A 23,428-nucleotide genomic window follows, 5' to 3' on the forward strand; every position below is an offset into this window, starting at 1 on the left:
TCCACTCTGACATACAGAGTTTGATATAATTTATATTTTACTAAATATCAATGATATATAATAGAGGCGGTGGGTGGGTGGGGGGGGGTGCATCTCTGACTTCCACCCTCACTCCTGCCCCTAAGTGGCGTTTTAACACAACATTCTTCCGCAGTGAAGATTTCAGAATGCAGTTTACTTCCGAATTTACCATATTTATTCATATCTGTTGAGGATCCAAGGATTCTGTGGGATGCTGTTAAAGGTTTTCTTCAGAATAATGCCACACGCTTTGCCTCATAAACAATCTCGTACTTCCAAATTGTATATTTTACAAAGTAAACTTGCTATTTTTGATAATCTCTTGCAGCGATGTTTTGACAAGCAGATTGCTTCTCGTTAGGACCTAGTTAAAAAAAGAAACTAATTTCAATTTCAATTTATTTTCATTTATATAGCGCCAAATCACAACAGAGTTGCCTCAAGGCGCTTCACACAAGTAAGGTCTAACCTTACCAACCCCCAGAGCAACAGTGGTAAGAAAAAACTCCCTCTGAGGAAGAAACCTCAAGCAGACCAGACTCAAAAGGGTGACCCTCTGCTTGGACCATGATACAGACATAAATTACAAAACCACAAAACATATATACAGGAAATGTTGCCGGTGTCGTAATACAGACACAAATTACAGAACAATTCACAAAACGAATATACAGGAAATGCTGTTGGTGCACAGGACAGGAGGGTCTCTAGCACAAATACCACACCCATCTCTGGATGGAGCTGCAACTTAAACAGAGAGAAAAAACAGAATCAGGCATCAGAACGACAAGAAATACAGTATAATTTGTCAGCATTAAACAGCAAGAAAAACAGAAGAAATACTAAGGTGATCACCGGCCACTAGCCCTAAACTTCACTAAAAGACCCAAAATTTAGGTAAAGTTGAGGCTGCGGCACGCTCTGTTTACTAATAAAATGAATTAAAAGAGTAAAAAGCATAAAACAAAACTGTACTAGTATGCTAGACATATGAAAGGGAAAATAAGTGCGTCTTAAGTCTGGACTTGAAAGTCTCCACAGAATCTGACTGTTTTATTGACGCAGGGAGATCATTCCACAGAACAGGGGCACGATAAGAGAAAGCTCTGTGACCCACAGACTTCTTATTCACCTTAGGGACACAAAGTCATCCTGCACCCTGAGAACACAAAGCCCGGGCCGGTACGTAGGGTTTAATTAGGTCAGCTAGGTAGGGAGGTGCCAGTCCATGAACAATTTTATAGACTAGTAGCAGAACCTTAAAATCTGATTTCACTGGGACAGGAAGTCAGTGAAGAGACGCCAAAATGGGTGTAATGTGCTCGAACTTTCTGCTTCGTGTCAAAAGTCTGGCTGCAGCATTTTGAACCAGTTGGAGATCCCTAATGCTGGACTGCGGTAAACCAGAAAATAGAACATTGCAGTAGTCTAATCTAGAAGAGATAAACTAATGACATCCTTAAGGGCCCATTCACACATAGCACGAATGAGGCCAAATGGTGCTTGAAGCAGGAATCGTATGCCATTTGTGAAAAATCAGAGCCACCTCTAACGCCTCGTACACCTGTTGCCACAGCCATTCGCGCACATCAACGGCTGAAAGACAGAGAGTGCCCTGCAAATGCCCATTCTATCCCTCTCTCAGCAGGTGTTGGAAGAATTCCAGGTGCCACACACGAACATCCAATACCACTTGCGGAGCACTTAGAAAATGTGGGGCCATTCGTGCAGCCAGCATGAAAATCGACAGCAGGCGACCACTTTCGAGCTGGCTGTGAAAATTGTCTAAGTGTCTCACGAGGGTGGATTTGCCAAGCAACACACACATGGCATGCCACATTGTCGGCTCCCCCCTCAACACATGTGGCGTGTGGGGGGGGCACACTTGCATGAAATGCTGATATGTATGTACAGACATGATCACATGGGGACAGGCCAGCCACGTCTGAGCGCACACCGCACGGCAAGGCACCTCTCAGCTGATCGCCGCCCAGCCACACACTGACAGCTGGAAATGACGGCTCAATGCACACGATGTGTTACATTAAAAACAGAGAGACCCCAGCCAGTACAGATATATAAATAATTACTACAATAACTACATACACAATTGCATAACAAATAACTAAAATAATTAATCACAGAACAAAGAAAAGGAGAGTGACACTTTGGTCTGTGGGCTGAACGAACAGATGGGCGTGTCCACGTGAGCCGCTGCTGTTGAGATCTCTGCACCTGGATGTCACAGCTGTAGAACACATATGATGTTCGACGATATTGCACATAACTCTGAGTAACTGAATAACTGTGAATCACTTACTAGGATAGACTACAGAGAGCGATAACTAAATTTATACAGAAGGCAACTCCCAAATAAATTATTTAAAAAAATCATACATTGTGATTTCCGGATTTTTTTTTTTTAGATTATGTCTCTCACAGTGGACATGCACCTAAGATGAAAATTTCAGACCCCTCCATGATTTCTAAGTGGAAGAACTTGCAAAATTGCAGGGTGTTAAAATACTTATTTTCCTCACTGTGAACATATATATCATTCCTTCTTGCACTGAGAGTGCCTCAGTCTCTCACTGAAGGAACTGTTCAGCTCCACTACACATGGGGGAGGTGATGGTCTAGTGGTTAAGGTGTTGGGCTTGAGACCAGAAGATCCTGGGTTCAAATTCCCGCCTGACTGGAAAATCACTAAGGGCTCCCTATTGTTCCCAGTGTGTCGTGAGCGCCTTGTCAGGGCAGCACCCTGACAATGTGAGGCATAATTGTAAAGCGCTTTGAGCATCTGATGCAGATAGAAAAGCACTATATAAATGCAGTCCATTTACTGCAGAGGGTGAGAGGAGTTGTCCATGATGAATTTGAACTTGGTTAACACCCTCCTCTCAGCCACCTCCTCCAGAGAGTCCAGAGGACAGCCCAGGACAGAGCTGGACTTCCTGACCAGCTTGTTCCGTCTCTTTCTCTCCCTCTGTGTGCTTCCCGGGGCCCAACAGACGACAGCATAGAGGAGAGCTGAGGCTACAACAGAGTCACAGAAGGTCTTAAGTAGGGATGTCCTGATCCGATCACGTGATCGGAAATCAGGCCCGATCACGTGGTTTCAGACTTGGATCGAAATCGGATGTTGCATCCCGATCAGGAATCCGATACAGATTTTATCCTCATTAATTTGATCAGAATATCATGTGGTCAGATGAAACCAAAATAGAACATTTTGGTAAAGACTCAATTTGTCATGTTTGGAGGAAGAAGAATGCTGAGTTATATTCCAAGAACACCATAATCTACTGTGAAGCATGGGGGTGGAAACATCATGCTTTGGGGCTGTTTTTCTGCATAGGGGACAGGATGACTGATCCATGTTAAGGGAAGAATGAACGGGCCATGTATCGTGAGATTTTAAGCAAAAACCTCCTTCCTTCAATGAGAGCATTGAAGATGCAACGTGGCTGGGTCTTCCAGCATGACAATGATCCCAAACACACCACTTGGACAACGAAGGAGTGGCTCTGTAAAAAGCATTTCAAGGTCCTGGAGTGGCCTAGTCAGTCTCCAGACCTCAAACCCATAGAAAATTTGTGGAGAGAGTTGAAAGTCCATGTTGCCCAGCAACAGCCCCAAAACATCACTGCTCTAGAGGAGATCTGCATGGAGGAATGGACCAAAATACCAGCTACAGTGTGTGCAAACCTGGAGAAGACTTACAGGAAACGTTTGACCTCTGTCATTGCCAACAAAGATTATGTTACAAAGTATTGAGTTGAACTTTTGTTATTGACCAAATACTTATTTTCCGCAATAATTTCTAAATAAATTTAAAAATCCTACAATGTGATTTCCTGGATATTTTTTTTTCTCATTTTGTCTCTCATAGTTGAAGTGTATCTATGATGAAAATTACAGACCTCTCTCATCTTTCGAAGTAGGAGAACTTGCACAATCAGGGACTGACTAAATACTTTTTTACCCCACTGTAAATGCCTCGCTTGGTTTGGTCCCATTCTGTCTCATATTACTGCATCCTGGTGCTGTGCTGAAAAAGCGTGTGGGATTAAGTCTATAAAAATTCAGTTTCAATTTATTTAATTTATATAGCGCCAAATCACAACAACCTTGCCTCAAGGTGCTTCACACAAGTAAGGTCTAACCTTACCAACCCCCAGAGCAAGAACAGGCAACAGTGGTAAGAAAAAAACTTCCTCTGAGGAAGAAACCTCAAGCAGACCAGACTCAAAGGGGTGACCCTCTGCTTGGGCCATGATACAGACACAAATTACAAAACCACAAAACATATATACAGGAAATGTTGCCGTGCACAGGACAGGAGGGTTACAGAAACAGACACCATGTGTCTGGCTGGAATCCATGTTCTCCAGTCTTTAACAGTGAAGGTGTTCTGATCAATAAGTGCTCCAGTGTCGGCAGCGGTATGATAACGGTTTACGCTCCCTTGGTAATGTGTTTGGTGATGATCCTGTCATTTGAGGATCTTTGTGTTGAGTTTAATTTGCAGACTGTCTTTTTCTGTCTTCAGTTGAGAACTTCTATGAAAACCTACGGGGTACCGTGGCAGACCCCACTTAAAGACCACCCACTCCTTAAACTGATGAACAGCACCTGTGGATCTCAGGGTCTCATTTCTGGACTATATGTGCACATTCTAGAAGAGATGTATGTCCCCTTACATCTGGATGCTTGGTGGGAAACCGACGTTCCAGATTTTCCTCCTGATTTTGACGGGAAGCAGTTTGTTCGTCTAAGAACCCTGATCATCAGCATATCCACCTGAACTTGATCCAGAGGACATACATGATCCCTCGCAAACTCTCCAGTATGACATTCAAAGCGGACCCCAACTGCACCCCGTGTCACACAAACTCTGTGGGTGCATTTTTTCATCTGGTTTCGGAGTGTCCAGGTGTGTTATATTTGGGAGGGAGTGAGAAACAGTTTGTCCACACTTTGACACGTTAACATTCCTTTGTCACTGGTGGGTTTGATGCTGAAGGAGACGTCTCAACTTAAGTTACACAAAACACAAGAAAAGGTACTCCAGGCCGGTTTAATAAGGTAGAAACACCCACAGTCTGTCTCACAGTCATAGCTGTCGTCTTTTATAGATGGAGCATATTTAGAGTTGTCTTTGTCTACTGCACGTGGACATAATGCTGAGGAGGAAACCATCATTGTGTGGAGTCAAGTAGCAGCTGATCTTAAAGCCTTTTTGATGTGAGGCTACCTTGGCTGATGTGTTGGGGATTTGGGTCATGTTTCACGGGGTGAGGATGTGGTGCTTCCTGTGGGGTTGTCCTGGGCCTGTGAATGTTTATTTTTTATTGTTTGATGTTATTACTTCTTGGTGTGTTTGTTCACAAAAACCATTCTAATATATAAACATGTTACTTCAGTGTTATTTTTTGTCCTTTTTAAACTGAATAAAGTAAAAATGTGTAAAACAGGAGTGGAACTAAAGCACACCCCTGAGGGACACCTAGATGGTTATTCTGATGTGTGTGTCTTTGTCCTTGCAGCTGATTGGTCGGGGGCGTTATGGCTCTGTGTTCCGTGGATCTGTTCATGACTGCTGTGTGGCCGTGAAGCTTTTCAGCTCCGCCAACCGACAGAATTTCATCAACGAGCGCTCGATCTACTTCCTGCCGCTGCTGCAGCACGACAACATCGTGCGCTTCCTGGCCGCCGATGAGAGGACAACACCCGACGGGCGCCCAGAATTCCTGATCGTGATGGAGTTTTACCCACATGTAAGAAACACTTCACACACGTGCTGCGAGTCTGTCTCTATTCACTCTATCATTCACAAAAAGTTAAGAACTTTGGATTAGAATGTTGAAAAGTAGTACAGCAGCCTCACGGCAAGAAGGTTCCAGGTTCTCTTCCCGCCTGGGCCTCTGTCTGGAGTTTGCATGTTCTGCCCGTGTTCATGTGAGTTCCCTCCCACATGCAGGTTCTGAGAATTCATTCATTCATTCATTTTCTAAACCCACTTACTCCAGTCATGAGTCACAGGGGGAGGAGCCTGTCCCAGGGGGGTTCAGTCTGGACAGGACGCACGGACACATACAGCAATTAGTGACTCTGAAATGATTGTAGGTGTGAATGAATGTGTGAATGTGTTTGACTGGTCTGGATAAACATGTAATGTCCAGGGTGAACCCTGCCTCTCACCCACTGACTGATGGGATAGGCTCCACCCCCTGTGACCCTGAATTGGAATAAGCAGGTTCATAAAATGGATGGATGATAAAAAGTCACAAAAAGTCTTGCCTTTTTTTTTTTTAATCACTTGATCTCATATCCAAACTAGAAATATGATGGCACCGCCCACGACCTCCACCACGACGTCCATATTTAAACGGGTCTGAAACCGCTTGCTGAGGTACCTCCCTGTGAAGTTTTGTCCAAAAACATTTGATGCTTGTCAAGTTATTGTGTACACACACAAACAAGACATTCTGTCTATGATAAATCTGAAAGTATGCACACGCCCTGCACGTGCACTCACCCTGCATGTGCATACATGCATGTGCACAACTTGCCAAGAGCCACTTATTTGGAAAAGATTTGGAATCTGGATTAAATGAATGTTTCATCCAAAAATCCATCTGTCCACAAGATTTCCTTTAAAATTTGTCTTTTTGTTTTGTTGACACTCGCTGCCGATCGTGTTGTTGTTCTCTGACCACTTGTTTCTTTTGTTATTGCACTCAAAGATGGCAGCGTCAGGCTGACTTCTTGCACGGAGCCGCTGGACACACACAGACACACGCACACACAGACACACACACACACACACACACACGTTTGCTGAAGTGTAGAATCAACTAGAAGAGCACAAATCTGAGTGTGTGTGTCACTGCCAGGACCCAAAAATAAAAAAAACACAACCAGGAATCAGCTCAAGATTTACAACATCCAGAACATAGAAAAGTGCTACAGTCCCTCCAGGCCACCAGGGGGCGTGAGGAACTGATTTTGAAACTGCTTTCATTGAATGCACATTCAGGGTTTAGAAGCAGATGGTTTCTGTAAATAATTGTGGTTTCCGTCAGGGTTGTCTGTCTCGTTTCCTGTCCTTGCACACCGTGGACTGGTTAAGCTGCTGCAGGATGTGTCACGGTGTCACCAGGGGTCTGGCCTTCCTGCACACGGAGCTCTACAGAGGAGGTAAGCGCCAGCACGGGATAGACCGCTACACGTGTGTCACACAGACCGCTTTGCGGCCGGAACACGTCTACTGTAGTACTGACAGCCGCGAAGTGTTGGCACGGTAAAAGGTCAACAACAACAAGGCTCAAGGTCAACTTTGTGCCTCTCCAAAGGTCGCATAACTATCCAGCTGTAAAACAAACTGTTCCTGATGGGCGGGGCAGAAAACAAAACCGTTACAAAGAAAATCCAAAAAGAATCTAATAGTCCTGATAATTAAGATTTGGCTGAAAAGGTTCTGTGAGACTCACAACGACTGACTGACTACGAAGTGTGCAGGAACACAACAACAACAACGATGACAATGACAACAAAGATGACAACACGACAACAATAATATGAGCGAAGCATTGCGCAGCGGCACGAAGCTTGCTCATGGTACAGTGCGTCCTAAACAGGAAGTGCCAATTTTCAAATCCACAGTAAAACAGGAAATATTCAAATTTCAAACACTTCCTGGATTGACAGACGAGGTCCCATGGAATCTCCGGGAACTCTGTGGCAAACTCACACTCAAACAGGAAGTGCCAACTTTTCAGTCACAGTGAAATAGGAAATGTTGAACACTTCCTCGCATGGGTGGAGCTAGAGCGGAGGCTGAGGTTTCACTGGACTCCTCTGAAATCTGATTGGATACAGATGATTGACATGTCACGGCACCACACGTCTGTTTGAAAGAGCTGCATTTTGAAATCAGTGAGTCACATTGACTGGTAGGATTCTCCTGTCCAGTTGTTGGTGCTGTGTACCACAAAAAGTTCTAATCCACCTTAGAAGAAGAAAAATGTTTGCTCAAGATTTGAACAGAACACGTCATTTGAACTATGGACTTCTAATCACACCAAACTTATATTGGTGAGTAAATGACTGTATTTTATGCCAGAAATGAGGTCCAGGTTGTTAAAAGCAGCATTTATCCTTTAATTCGTGTCTTATATACACGTTTAAGCTAACAGACAGCAGCTGGTTCATGCTCTGTTGGCTTATTAGTGCAGCTGATAACTGAAACAATCCTTCAAATGGTGATACAAGCATCAAATTCAGCACAAATACAGCTGGAGCAAAATTAATGGAGCAACTTTAACTTTTGACCCCTGTACAAACTGAAACTGACCTTTGTCACCATTCTTGTTGCTTTTACCTCATAATTCCATAACATTCAGTCACAGATCGTCCAAACTGCACCTTTTTGGAATCTTTATGATCAGGCAAATAATGTTGTTTAGTTTTCTATATGATTGGAGCTTTTTTTAATTTTGACCCCTGTGTAATTCTTCAATTAACCCCTACCTGGCTGCCTATTGAAAATTCAAGTGACCAATCAGTTTTTTTTTTTTTTTTTTTCAAAAGAGTTCATGTCTATGGATTATTGGTGTCAAATTTGATGTTTGTATCACCATTTGCAGGAATCCACTCTAAATATTCTCTTATCTGCTTCACTATATATGAGATGTAAGATGTTGCTCCTCACTGTTTCTCAGTTGCCCTCAAATGTATTGGGACACTTGGTATTTCACACATTTTAATTTGTTCCATTTCAAATATATTTTTTTCTAAAATTATCTTCCTTAACTCAAACTGAAAGCAAATCTCTGCAACTTGATATAAATGAATTAAAAATCTAAAATCCAGCTTCCTGATGAAGTGGTGTAGAGGAGGATTTTCTTCAAAAGAAGACCTGAAAGTTCAGCTACAATCTGACAGAAAGTACATTTGAGATGAAAGACTAGATTTGATGTTTTGGTTAAAGAAACTTTTGTATTTCTTCATAATTGATGTAAATAAAGTCCAAGACATATTCAGTGACTTGGAAATGTTCATGTTTCATCCCCTGACTTGTCTGAAGAAAACTGGCAATAAAACTGATTATTATTTACAGGTTTGATCAAGTTTTAGAGATTTGCTTTCAGTTTGAGTTTGAGGAAGATAATTTTAGAAATTTTTAGTCTTTATTTTTTTTTTTTGTATTTCTTGTATTTAAAATGGCATTAACAAATTAAAATGTATGAAATTCCAAGTGTTCCAATCCTTTTGGAGGGAACAGTATCCTAACCTTATGACGAGTGCAAAATGAGTGTGGGATTATTACTTTAAGAAGGTTTAATTTTCACTGTTGCTGCACTTTGTGTCAAATCATAGTCATATCGTTTATCATATTGATATGAAAATTCAGTAAGGTATATCTTCTATTATACATTCCAAATCTAAGGTGGAACTCTACTAGTGTTTACTAAGGAACACATAAATATCTTTTAAAAAAAAGAAAAGGGAGAGAGTAGAGCCACTGAGGTTCCTGGTCTTGAGAACCAGGGATGGTAGGTTGAAAAGCTTTTTTATCCCATGGGAACTCTCCCTACACACCTAAGCGGCTCAAGAATATGGACAGAATGTATATAAGTGACATTTACATGACAATTTATGACAATATTGAGATACGATATTGTGTCCATATTGTACAGCCCTACTGTCAACTAGCTGAAAACTTTGAACATTAATTTACATCTACATTAAAATATGCTTAAAGTGGCAGGAGGTTAAGAGGGCTGTAGTTAGGGGGGTCAGCTGAAAAACAAAACAAAAGAATGCTTTAAAAGGAGGGGGGTATGGGCGGCAGAGCCCCTTCAGAAGATGAAAGGCAAAATAATGAAAATGAAGCTAAAGCTAAAATGTTTTAGTCATGTTCATGCTCCCAAGAACCATTTTACTGAAAAAGTCTGAAGGACGTAAAGGACATGGTTAGATGGTGAGGAGCATTTCCAGGCATGTGAGATGCAAATAAAGAAAAATGCTTAAAAAGGCGCGGAGTCTGGGGGGGCAAAGCTCTAAATAAAGTCTCAAAATAAAGTCTGAAGAAACTAAATGACATGGTTAGATGCTGACGAGCTTCACTCGTTCATGTCTGCGACATATGCATATTAATGATGACAACGACAACAACAAAGATGACAACAACTACGACAACAATGATAATAACAGCGAGGAAGAACAACAATAACAATAATGGCAATGATAACGACAGCCAGAACAATGACTACAACAACGACTACAATGGCGACAACAACACTGGAGGAAAGTTCACCCAAGACACCGGAAAGCCTGGAGGTAAGTCCTGATAAAATCACGCTAACGCACAAGTCCTCTTTTTTTTTAACGAGATGTACTTTGAGCCAAATGTGTGGATTTAGTTCAAGTTCATGTTGGTGATTCATGTTAATTTATCCCAGGAGTTTATTAGCGGAGTGATTCACTGAATAAAACAGGGAGTGATACTGTAAAGTGCATGAACACAGTCTGTCATCGAGTTAACCAACACTCTTTATCCTCGTTCACTTTAGTGCATCATGTTAATTACTGCTGTCATATATACAGATGATGATGTAAAGAGCATGTTGGAGGAGATTGATGACAGCAGATCTCCACAACCTGAAGACCACACAGAGGAGGATCCAGACAAAAAAGAGTTTTTAAAGAGTAATATGCTGCAAAATAAAACCACTGTAGAATTTGTTGAAAAAATAACATTCAAAGTCATTGCATATTTATTTATTTATTTGGAGTGCTTTATTTTTAGAAATGGTACTATTACAGAGTTCCAGCAGAATATGACAGTTAATATCCTTTAGACAGTTGAGACACAAACACACATTCATTTCAATTTTGTGTTCCTGTTTTGAGCTGGTGAGGTCAAAAGCCGTGTGGATTAGAGCCCGACCGATATAAGCCCTTTTCAAAGTACTCACTATTGGCCGAAATTTTGCTGATAAAACGCCGATAGTTTCTCATAAACAGAACAGTTACTGAAATAATGTTTGTGTCGGCAATGTAAAATGTCCTTGCACCGTTTGTCCAGTAGATGGAGCTCTGACTCCATTCAACTGAGAGCTGCTTACACCCCTGCTTAAATGTTTTCATCACCGCCCCCGTACTTTCCCGTCACACTGCACTGATCGGCTGACAAAAGCATACAAGTAAGTTTATAAGGATGTTGTTTGTAATAACTTTGGGATTACATTCACCCCACATTTCTCCCATTTCAGTTCAACTCAGTTTAACTCAGTTTATGTAGTAATGTGTCAAATGCGCTTCATTGCGTCGGTCATGCTTTTTATTAAGCCCACGTTGCGTAGACCTTATTTCTAGCATGAAAAACTTTCATTTACTGCTAAGAGGTTGAAACATTCAGATTCACTGGTCGTCCAGAAGGGTACTGCCGTTCGCTGTTAACCCTCTGGGGCCGACGCCGTCATATACGTTACTAAATTGTAAATAACTTTTTAATAATATGAGATAGAAACTTACTTTTTTTGTTGCTGAAAAGTTAATTCTGCAGACTTTCGATCCACTGTCAGCCATCTTGGTACTCCTCATAGAAGATGTGTGATGACGTGCGCAATGTGAGTGTCCAATCGGAATTGGTTCTCCATCACATGTTTTTCCAAAATCCAATCGTAGGGCAGATTTACCTCACGTGATATGGCAAAGATTGTTTTCAGGAGTGATATCTTACTAGTTGGCCCGTTTGAATACCCCCCTAACTGCTCCAATTGCATTTTTGCATTTTTTTGAACTTGAAAATTCTTCTCTGTTATAAAGTTAATCAATATGAGGACAAAGCTTCAGCTTTTAGCTCATACCTTTTTTGTTAAGGGTCCAAAAAAGAACATTTTATTCATTTAAAAAATAATAATAATAATGGCTGATTTATCAGCTATCGGCAAATCAGCTGATTTATCGATTATCTGCATTTTTTTCATCCAGATATCGTTATCGGCATCGGCCTAAAAAAATTCATATTGGTCAGGCTCTAGTGTGGATGAGTTACAACATGTTTGAATACAGAAGTACGATGATTCTTTGGTATAATAAAAGACTGTGAGAGATCCACAAAGACAAAAACAAGAACTTTTTTTTTTCTTTGCTAACTGAAATTCTACATACTTTCTAGAACAAAAGCCATCATCTGGTGATGCTGAGCTCCTGGGTGATCGGTCAGCCAGCAGAGATCTTTCCTGGACAATATACAACAGCAGCATGAGAGGAATCTGAAAAGAGAAGAGAGGCTTCTTTCCAGGTTTATAGAAGAAAGTACCCGCTCAACTGAACGCATTATAGGGCAACTGTTTGATGGTCTTCGGGGTCTCCTTTCTCAGTCCTACTCATCAGCTCCACATTTACCAGAACAAAGTTAGTCGAGGACCTCACTGAGACAAGCATGTAACAGCCCGGAAATGACCACTCGTCCCGAGTGTTACTTCAAATACAGCTGGATTTTCTAAACTACAGCAGCTATAGATTTTCCAAAGTACTCAATATGCTCAGAATGACCAGTACATGTTTAGAAGGGTCATAGAAGAGTGCAAAATTTCTAATTTTGATATCTTAAGAGGAAACATGTAGGTCAAATGACCTACATACAGTCTGGAATCACCACATATTTAGTACCTTAAACTTTCTGTTGTGGATGTTCCTGATCATCTATAAAACATTTAAGACCTCTAGATAGATCCTGCTGTCTGCCAAAGATACAAGGTTTGTTTTGTATTTTCCACTTTAAATGCATATTCCATTGATAACAATAGGACTGAAAATAAAATTTTCATTATATTTGCTAAATCTTCATTTTCTTTTGATGTGTGGTACGTATGTCATTTTCTCTTAAAATATCAAAATAGAAGTTTTACACTTTCTTCAGTGGTGTCAAAAGTACACACATTTGTTACTTAAGTAGAAGTATAGATACTGCAGTTTAAAAACACTCTGGTAAAAGTTGAAGTATCAACTTGACCTCTTTACTCAAGTAAAAGTGAAAAAGTATGTGCTCCAAAACCTACTTAAAGTATAAAAGTATAAAGTAACCTTAAAAAAAAAAAAAAAAAGGTAGATGCCACTATATGAATTAAAAGCTTAATTTAAAAACTGATTCGTTCTACATGTGGCCCAAGACCCAAAATTACCCCCCAACACCACCTGAAAATGTTTCAATTCTAGAAGCTCTGAAATGCAATCTGGGACTATTCCAGACAATAAACTGCAGTGAGTGCAGCATCCATTTAGTGAAGGAAAAAAAACCCAACTTTCCTTATTCAAATTCTTTCCAGTAGTATTCTGCTCTTACTAGGATGCAGCAGTTTTCTAGTTTGGCAGATAGTTCAGGAGGAAATCACTGAAGAAATTAACAAACAAATTAACAAACTGTCATTAAATAAGACGAGGATGAATTGGAGGTGTGAGAGTCACTCGGTGTTCACAGGAAACACTTATTTATGTATGTATTTATTTATGTATGTTCATTGTTAGTTGCTTTTATATTTTCTGTTGTGTTTCTGTTCAGGTTCTTTTTGCCTCTTTCTCTAAAATTGTATATAATAATCATTAGATTATTAATATATAAACAAAAATAAATTTAAGAAATATTACAATTTGAAAACAAATGCACCCGAACGTGCATTGAAAATGCCATAGACATGCTAACGCGTTAGCGTCGCTCCCGTTTTTAAGTTATAAAATACATCTATCAACTGTTTCAGAAGACCATAACAGGTCAGTTTAACATAGAAAAGGTAAATAATACAGAAGTATGCTCTTTAGGGTTTTAGTGGGGGAAAATTAAGCGAAAGAAAGAATAAACGAAGCAATAGGTCGAAGCATTGCTTCAGTCTGCGAACCACTGCTTCGATTGGTTCACGGTTCAAAGCAAACAGGCGCACGACGTGAAATATATATATATATATATATATATATATATATATATATATATATATATATATATATATATTAAACTTAAGCCAAGAGTAACGAGGCTGTTTTAAAAATGTAAGGAATAGAAAGTACAGAAAATGTAATGAGTAGAAGTCAGAAGTAGGCAGAAAAATATGTAATGGAGTAAAGTATAGATACCTAAAAAGTGTACTTAAGTACAGTAACGAAGTATTTGTACTTCGTTACTTGACACCTCTGACTTTCTTTGACCCTCCCAAACATGTTCTGGTCATTCTGAAGATATTTAACACCTTGGAAAATCTCTAGCTGCTGATGTTTAGAAAATGCATCTGTATTTGAAGTAACACTCGGGATTAAAAAAAGGGGCGTGGTCACTTTAGGGCTGTTTGTCCTGGACAGAGATTTTGGCACATATCTCACGCTGTTCATTGGGGTCATGTTAGTCTGGAACAGGTGAGTTAACCTCTCCTAAATGATGTGCACGCATCTCAGCTAGGTCCTCTACTAAGTCCACTGTTTCATCACCAATCACAGCGAGCCACCTGACCTCCTGACCCCCCGCCACATCTACACACACACAATAATCAAAAGAACAGTGGAAACTTTGACTACAGTCCACACAACATGTAGAAACTGAATATAAGAAACTGGTCCTGATGTTTAGTTTCTTCCCATTTTTTCCTGTATGTTATTGTGCTGACAAAAAGAGCTGACATTAGGGTTTGGTTTTATGATCTGACTTCACAGTAATGCCAGTTTAAGAAATAATGCCGAGCTCTGATCTAAGAGAATAAAAGTTTTTAGCACTATGTTTTATTTTTAACCAGATTGTTGTGGTCTTGCCAGGTTTTTATTTTATATACGTGTACGGAAGAAAGTTCTATTCATTTTAATAAAAAAAGAGAAAATGTGTTTGTCAGATTTGTTTTTTATTTAATTTTATTTTGTTAATGGAGATGACCATTTCACAGAGGAAAGTGATTGAACATGTACTCCTTCAATGCCATCGTTGTCCTGCTCCCACCGGAACGGCTCTGGATCGAGACCTGTGGTCCATCCTGAGGAAAGATGCCATGAGAGTGGCCAGTGTTCTCCAGCCAGTTGTTGCTTGCGTTGTTCCTCTCATTTTGACAGAAATTATGAAGTGCACAGCAGGTTGTTATCACAACTGGTGTAAAGGAGAAGTGAAAATCTCTTGTCTTCAGTATCACCCTCCACCTCAACTTCAAAATCCCTAAAGTGTTTTCAGCTGTCACACAGGGTGAGCTGAGGTTCACATCAACAGATTTCTCCTCTGGGCTCAGATGTGTAGAATTTATGAAGCCTTTCAGCAACCAGTCGAGGAGCAGATCTGCAGAGTCACCAATGATTTGTAGTCGGACGTCTTCTCCCTCAGTGTTTTTCACACCCTAAAACACAAAATGGTTACATTTTTTTTTTTTTATGTTTAATGAGTAATTTATATCCTTAGGAATACATCAGGGAAAAAAGCACAGGGTGTAGTGGATGTGACTTTTTTTTTTCCTCTTAAAAGTTTGAAAGTAACTTTTGACAGTTGAGCTCTCAAAAAAGTCTGAATGGCACAAAACATTGGAATCTTGGGCTTTTCCAGGCATTTTGCAACTGATGCTCCAAAACCTAAAAGCAAACAACTTGTTTTAGTTGAGTAAAGTAGGAAATGTAAAAAGACCTCACAAGGTTTGTTTTATTTATTCATGAAACTGCTTTGTCATATTTTGAAACGGTTCATTGTTTAAAATAGGTTTTGTGAGATTTCATAGTGGGTCTACCTAAAAGCCACAGAAAAAAAGTTATCAGAAGTCATAAAAGTGGTAGATGTGATGTTATTGATTGTGGGTCAATGAAGATGACAGACGTTCAGAAATAACCTGCCTGTATGTGTCTGAGAGTCCCATCAGTTATTTGAGGGATATGATACGTTTCCTCAAAGCTCCATCTGATCTCAAAGGCTTCATTTTCATTTGGCTCCTAAATCAGCTGTTTAATCAAACTGTCTTTTCATTACATCTTTACAAAACGTACATGATGTAACCATGCTGTGTGCTACATCACATAAAAATACATTCTGCTGTGCTCTTTTTCTGAACAAGTCCTGAAGAAGAAGCGTGTTCCTCTGATGCTGCAGTTTCAAAAGAAACACGCAAAGAATAACAGTAATCTCGATTACTCCAGAAAACAAATCCCATTGTTTATACGGGCGGCTTCCGGGTACAACTCATTTGTATATGTCACAAACAGCAGACGTCACAACACAAAGCATTATGGGATTGCTCTCCTGACTGAATCGGATCGTAATCACGGTGCATGTAAACACGCACAGCAAGCGGATCACTTTAGGGCACGTTGATGTAAACAGGACAATCTGATCCACCAATCGGATAGAATTCAATCAGATCAATAATAAAGTGCCCATGTAAACATGGCGAGTGACGATGACAATAACAACATTGACCATAACAATACAATGACGACAACAACAACAATGACAAGGACAATGAAGACAGACAGTGACAACGACAATAATGACAGCCGCGACAACAGTGATGATGATGACAACGATGACCATGACGACAGCAATAAGGACAAAGACAACAATGACGTCGACAACAGCAACAATGACTGCATCAATGACAACAGCAGTGATGACTGCGACAACATTGACAATGATGACAACAATGACGACAACACCAACAACAATGACGCCAATGATAATGATGATGACGGCAACAACAACAGGGATGATGATAATGACAACAACGACAAAGACAGTGATGACAACAGCAATGATGACGACGACAACAGTGAGGATGACAGCATGATGACGACTACAATAACATTGAAGACGACAACAGTGAGGATGACAGCATGATGACGACTACAATAACATTGAAGACGACAACAGTGAGGATGACAGCATGATGACGACTACAATAACATTGAAGACGACAACAGTGAGGATGACAGCAACATTGACAGTAACGATGACTACAACAAAAACAACAACAAAGACGACAATGACCATGACGACAACAACGACAAGGACAATGATGGCAAAGACAGTGGCAACAATGAGGACAACAACAATGACAATGTCAACAGCAGCAACGATGCTGATGACGACAACGATGACGCCTGCGACAACAGTGATAATGATGACAATGACGACAGCAATGACAACGAAGACAGTGACAGCAACTGCAATGACAGCAACAGTGATGACAACAGTGCCCCCGCCGCCAACAACAACAATGAAGACGACAAAAACTGATGTCAGCAACGTCAACGATGACAACGACGACAATGATGATTATGATGACAACAATAACTATGATGATGATAATGACAACAACAATGACGATGTAAACAGTGAGGATGTCGACAACGACAATGAGGATGACAACGACGACTACAACAACAACGATGTAAACAACAATGACGATGTCAAGAACGATAATGATGTCAACAACAATGATAACGATGATGACAATGACAACGATGATGTTGATGAACAACGATGACTGATGACTATGATGACGACAACAATGACAATGACAGTGGCTACAATGACAACAGTGATAACAATGACGATGTAAACAGTGAGAATGTCAACAACAACGAGGACGACAACGACGACTACAACAACAACAATGTAAACAACGATGATGTCAACAACGATGATGACAATGACAACAAAGACGATGTCAACAACAATGATGATGACAAGAACAATGATGACGATAACGATGACGATGACAAGAACAATGATGACGATAACGATGACAATGACAACAACGATGTTGATGAATGACAATGACAACAACGATGATGACGATGACTGATGACTATGATGACGACAACAGTGACAATAACAGTGGCTACAATGACAACAACAGTGATAACAATAACAGTGATGATGTCAACAACGACAACAACAATGATGACGATATCAACAACAACGACAATCACGACTATGACGATGACAACGACGACAACAACCACGGCAGTGACAACGACCATGACAACAACAATGACGACAACAGCAATTCAATTTGTTTAGAATTTATTTAGTTTATATTGCACCAAATCACAACAAAACTGCTTCAAGGTGTTTCATACAAGTAAGGTCTAACCTTACCAACCCCTAAAGCAAGCACACAGGCAACAGTGATAAGGAAAAACTCCCTCTGATGATAATAAGGAAGAAACCTCAAGCAGACCAGACTTAGAGGGGTGACCCACTGCTTAGGCCATTCTTCCAAAATGGTTTACCAGTACAGACCACAACAGAACATCAATTGATGAGAGTCCATGCAGGCATCCAGTCCACCATCAGGGAGGTGTTGGGGAGGGGGGGTCATCCAGCCACTTGTTGGATCAGTTCCTGCAGCAGAGTTGTTCCACGTCCATTCCAGAAATCATTTAATCCAGCACGGGGATCCAGCCGCATCTCGGACAGAGAGAAAAAGAAAACAGAATCAGTCAGCCAGAAAAACTACATTTAAGGTATAATCAGTCAGCATTAAGCAACAACAAAACAGAAGAAATACTAAGGTGACCACCGGCCACTAAGCTTCACTAAAAGACCCAGAATTTAGATAAAGTTGAGACTGAGACCTGCTCTGTTTGACGATAACAACTGTGATGACAACAACAATGACGACGACAACCGCGATGATGGCAATGACGACCACAGTCACGACAACCGTGACGATAACGACCGCGACAACGACAACCATGATGACGACAACCGCGATGACGATGAAGACAATGACTGAATACTTGCTACTGATTGTGCTCATTAGTAATTGAAACAGAACAGTCACATTAAATATTTCCATGCCCACTTTGTTTGATGTTTGTTTGATCTCCCTCTTTAACTCTTCTCCTTTCAGACCAGTATAAACCAGCGGTGGCCCACAGAGATGTGACCAGCAGGAACGTCCTGGTCCGTGCTGATCTGTCCTGCGTCCTCACTGACTTTGGTCTTTCCATGAAGCTGACAGAAAACTGTCCGTCCCGGCCGGGAGACGAGGACACTGTGGCCATTTCTGAGGTTTGCATTGGGACAGTAACACCATGTGTACTGTGCTGCTGTTGGACAGATGAGTGAAGCGGTCTGTGTCTGCAGGTGGGGACGGTCCGGTACATGGCTCCGGAGGTTCTAGGCGGGGCACTGAACCTCCGGGATTGTGAGTCGGCTTTGAAGCAGGTGGATGTTTACGCACTGGGTCTGCTGTACTGGGAGACCTTCAAGAGATGCTCCGAACTCTTCCCTGGTGAGATCTGTCACGACTGCCAGTACTACAGAGTACTCCCACTACTGCATCTGTTACTGCAGCAGGTCTCAATCCTGGTCCTCGGAACCCCTGCACATTTTCCACTTCCTGTGGCTCTGACTGAGCTGGCAAACAAAAAAACATGCAGCATTTGGGTCCTGAGGACCAGAATTGAAAGCCACTATATTTCTACAAAGTGTTGTTGTTCTGGTGGCTCAGGGGGTTTGAGCGAAGCTCCAGAAGCTTCTGAAACAGCAAAACTGCTTCTGAAACAGCAAAACTGCAAGAGGAGCTAATGTGTGTTTGATCAGGTGAAGTCATGCCCGAGTTTCAGTTGGCCTTCCAGGAAGAGCTGGGATCACATCCCAGTTTTGAGGATATGCAGATCCACGTTGCCAGAGACAAACACCGACCCAAATTCCCCAAAGTCTGGAAGGAAAACAATCCAGTGAGTGTGTGTAGTTTGACTGTGTGTGTGTGTGTGTGTTGACTGTGTATGTAGTTTGACTCTGTGTGTGTATTTTGACTCTGTGTATGTAGTTTGACAGTGTGTGTGTGTGTGTGTGTGTGTGTGTCTATTTTGACTGTGTGCCTGTTTGTGTGTATTTTGATTGTGTGTTTGTGTGTATTTTGACTGTGTGTGTGTGTCTATTTTGACTGTGTGTAGTTTGTGTGTGTCTATTTTGACTGTGTAGTTTGTGTGTGTCTATTTTGACTGTGTGTAGTTTGTGTGTGTGTCTATTTTGACTGTGTACCTGTTTGTGTGTATCTTGATTGTGTGTTTGTGTGTATTTTGACTGAGTGTAGTTTGACTCTGTGTCTGTTTGTGTGTATTTTGACTGTGTGCCTGTTTGTGTGTATTTTGATTGTGAGTTTCTGTGTATTTTGACTGTGTGTGTGTTTTGATTGTTTTAGTGTGTATTTTGATTGTGAGTTTGTGTGTATTTTGACTGTGTGCGTGTGTTTGTGTGTATTTTGACTCTGTGTGTGTGTGTATTTTGACTCTGTGTGTGTATTTTGACTGTGTGTGTGTGTGTATTTTGACTGTGTGTGTATTTTGACTGTGTGTGTGTGTGTATTTTGACTCTGTGTGTGTATTTTGACTCTGTGTGTATTTTGACTGTGTGTGTATTTTGACTGTGTGTGTGTGTATTTTGACTGTGTGTGTGTGTATGTGGGTGTATTTTGACTGTGTGTGTGTGTATGTGGGTGTATTTTGACTCTGTGTGTGTGTGTGTGTATTGACTGTATGTAGTTTGACTGTGTGTGTGTATTTATTTTGACTGTGTGCCTGTTTGTGTGTATTTTGATTGTGTGTGTGTGTCTATTTTGACTGTGTGTAGTTTGTGTGTTTGTGTGTGTGTGTCTATTTTGACTGTGTAGTTTGACTCTGTGTCTGTGTGTGTCTATTTTGACTGTGTGCCTGTTTGTGTGTATTTTGACTGTGTGTGTGTCTATTTTGACTGTGTGTAGTTTGTGTGTGTGTGTGTGTGTGTCTATTTTGACTGTGTGCCTGTTTGTGTGTATTTTGATTGTGAGTTTCTGTGTATTTTGACTTTGTGTGTGTTTTGATTGTTTTAGTGTGTGTTTTGATTGTGTTTGTGTGTATTTTGACTGTGTGCGTGTTTTTGTGTGTGTTTTGATTGTTTTAGTGTGTATTTTGATTGTGTCTTTGTGTGTATTTTGACTGTGTGCGTGTGTTTGTGTGTATTTTGACTCTGTGTGTGTGTGTGTGTGTGTGTGTGTGTATTTTGACTGTGTGTGTGTATTTTGACTGTGTGTGTATTTTGACTGTGTATATTTTGACTGTGTGTGTATTTTGACTGTGTGTATTTTGACTCTGTGTGTGTGTATTTTGACTGTGTGTGTATTTTGACTGTGTGTGTGTGTGTGTGTATTTTGACTGTGTGTGTGTGTGTGTGTATTTTGACTGTGTGTGTGTGTATGTGGGTGTATTTTGACTGTGTGTGTGTGTGTGTGTGTGTGTGTATTGACTGTGTATGTAGTTTGACTGTGTGTGTGTGTGTGTGTCTATTTTGACTGTGTACCTGTTTGTGTGTATTTTGATTGTGTGTTTGTGTGTATTTTGACTGAGTGTAGTTTGACTCTGTGTCTGTGTGTGTCTATTTTGACTGTGTGTAGTTTGTGTGTTTGTGTGTGTGTGTCTATTTTGACTGTGTGCCTGTTTGTGTGTATTTTGACTGTGTGTGTGTGTCTATTTTGACTGTGTGTAGTTTGTGTGTGTGTGTGTGTGTGTCTATTTTGACTGTGTGCCTGTTTGTGTGTATTTTGATTGTGAGTTTCTGTGTATTTTGACTTTGTGTGTGTTTTGATTGTTTTAGTGTGTGTTTTGATTGTGTGTTTGTGTGTATTTTGACTGTGTGCGTGTTTTTGTGTGTGTTTGATTGTTTTAGTGTGTATTTTGATTGTGTCTTTGTGTGTATTTTGACTGTGTGCGTGTGTTTGTGTGTATTTTGACTCTGTGTGTGTGTGTGTGTGTGTGTGTGTGTGTGTGTGTGTGTATTTTGACTGTGCGTGTGTATGTTGACTGTGTGTGTGTATTTTGACTGTGTGTGTATTTTGACTGTGTATATTTTGACTGTGTGTGTGTGTATTTTGACTCTGTGTGTGTGTATTTTGACTGTGTGTGTATTTTGACTGTGTGTGTGTGTGTGTATTTTGACTGTGTGTGTGTGTGTGTGTATTTTGACTGTGTGTGTGTGTATGTGGGTGTATTTTGACTGTGTGTGTGTGTGTGTGTGTGTGTGTGTGTGTGTGTGTGTGTATTGACTGTGTATGTAGTTTGACTGTGTGTGTGTGTGTATTGACTGTGTATGTAGTTTGACTGTGTGTGTGTATTTATTTTGACTGTGTGCCTGTTTGTGTGTATTTTGATTGTGTGTTTGTGTGTATTTTGACTGTGTGTGTGTGTCTATTTTGACTGTGTAGTTTGTGTGTTTGTGTGTGTGTCTATTTTGACTGTGTAGTTTGACTCTGTGTGTGTGTGTGTGTCTATTTTGACTGTGTACCTGTTTGTGTGTATTTTGATTGTGTGTTTGTGTGTATTTTGACTGAGTGTAGTTTGACTCTGTGTCTGTGTGTGTCTATTTTGACTGTGTGCCTGTTTGTGTGTATTTTGATTGTGTGTTTGTGTGTATTTTGACTGTGTGTGTGTGTCTATTTTGACTGTGTAGTTTGTGTGTTTGTGTGTGTGTCTATTTTGACTGTGTAGTTTGACTCTGTGTGTGTGTGTGTGTCTATTTTGACTGTGTACCTGTTTGTGTGTATTTTGATTGTGTGTTTGTGTGTATTTTGACTGAGTGTAGTTTGACTCTGTGTCTGTGTGTGTCTATTTTGACTGTGTGCCTGTTTGTGTGTATTTTGATTGTGAGTTTCTGTGTATTTTGACTTTGTGTGTGTTTTGATTGTTTTAGTGTGTATTTTGATTGTGTGTTTGTGTGTATTTTGACTGTGTGCATGTTTTTGTGTGTGTTTTGACTGTTTGTGTGTATTTTGATTGTGTGTTTGTGTGTATTTTGACTGTGTGCGTGTGTTTGTGTGTATGTTGACTGTGCGTGTGTATGTTGACTGTGCGTGTGTATTTTGACTGTGTGTGTGTATTTTGACTGTGTGTATGTGTCTATTTTGACTGTGTGTAGTTTGTGTGTGTGTGTGTGTGTCTATTTTGACTGTGTGTAGTTTGTGTGTGTGTGTGTCTATTTTGACTGTGTAGTTTGACTCTGTGTGTGTGTCTATTTTGACTGTGTGCCTGTTTGTGTGTATTTTGATTGTGTGTTTGTGTGTATTTTGACTGAGTGTAGTTTGACTCTGTGTCTGTGTGTGTCTATTTTGACTGTGTGCCTGTTTGTGTGTATTTTGATTGTGAGTTTCTGTGTATTTTGACTTTGTGTGTGTTTTGATTGTTTTTGTGTGTATTTTGATTGTGTGTTTGTGTGTATTTTGACTGTGTGCATGTTTTTGTGTGTGTTTTGACTGTTTGTGTGTATTTTGATTGTGTGTTTGTGTGTATTTTGACTGTGTGCGTGTGTGTGTGTGTATTTTGACTGTGCGTGTGTATTTTGACTCTGTGTGTATGTTGACTGTGCGTGTGTATGTTGACTGTGCGTGTGTATTTTGACTGTGTG

General features: G+C 40.5%; 1 protein-coding gene across 2 annotated transcripts in view; it reads left to right on the forward strand.

Moving 5' to 3' along the window:
• Positions 1 to 23,428, forward strand: part of LOC117525395 (bone morphogenetic protein receptor type-2-like) — a 91,935-nt gene that overhangs the window by 28,146 nt on the left and 40,361 nt on the right. For both annotated transcript variants that reach the window (XM_034187251.1, XM_034187252.1), the window contains exons 7-11: positions 5,571 to 5,801; positions 7,110 to 7,224; positions 18,900 to 19,060; positions 19,136 to 19,283; positions 19,595 to 19,731. In XM_034187251.1, coding sequence (XP_034043142.1) covers positions 5,571 to 5,801; positions 7,110 to 7,224; positions 18,900 to 19,060; positions 19,136 to 19,283; positions 19,595 to 19,731 — 792 coding nt within the window. The remainder of the gene's footprint in view (positions 1 to 5,570; positions 5,802 to 7,109; positions 7,225 to 18,899; positions 19,061 to 19,135; positions 19,284 to 19,594; positions 19,732 to 23,428) is intronic.

The sequence above is a fragment of the Thalassophryne amazonica genome, chromosome 14 (genome assembly GCF_902500255.1).
Source record: "Thalassophryne amazonica chromosome 14, fThaAma1.1, whole genome shotgun sequence".
NCBI lineage: Eukaryota > Metazoa > Chordata > Actinopteri > Batrachoidiformes > Batrachoididae > Thalassophryne > Thalassophryne amazonica.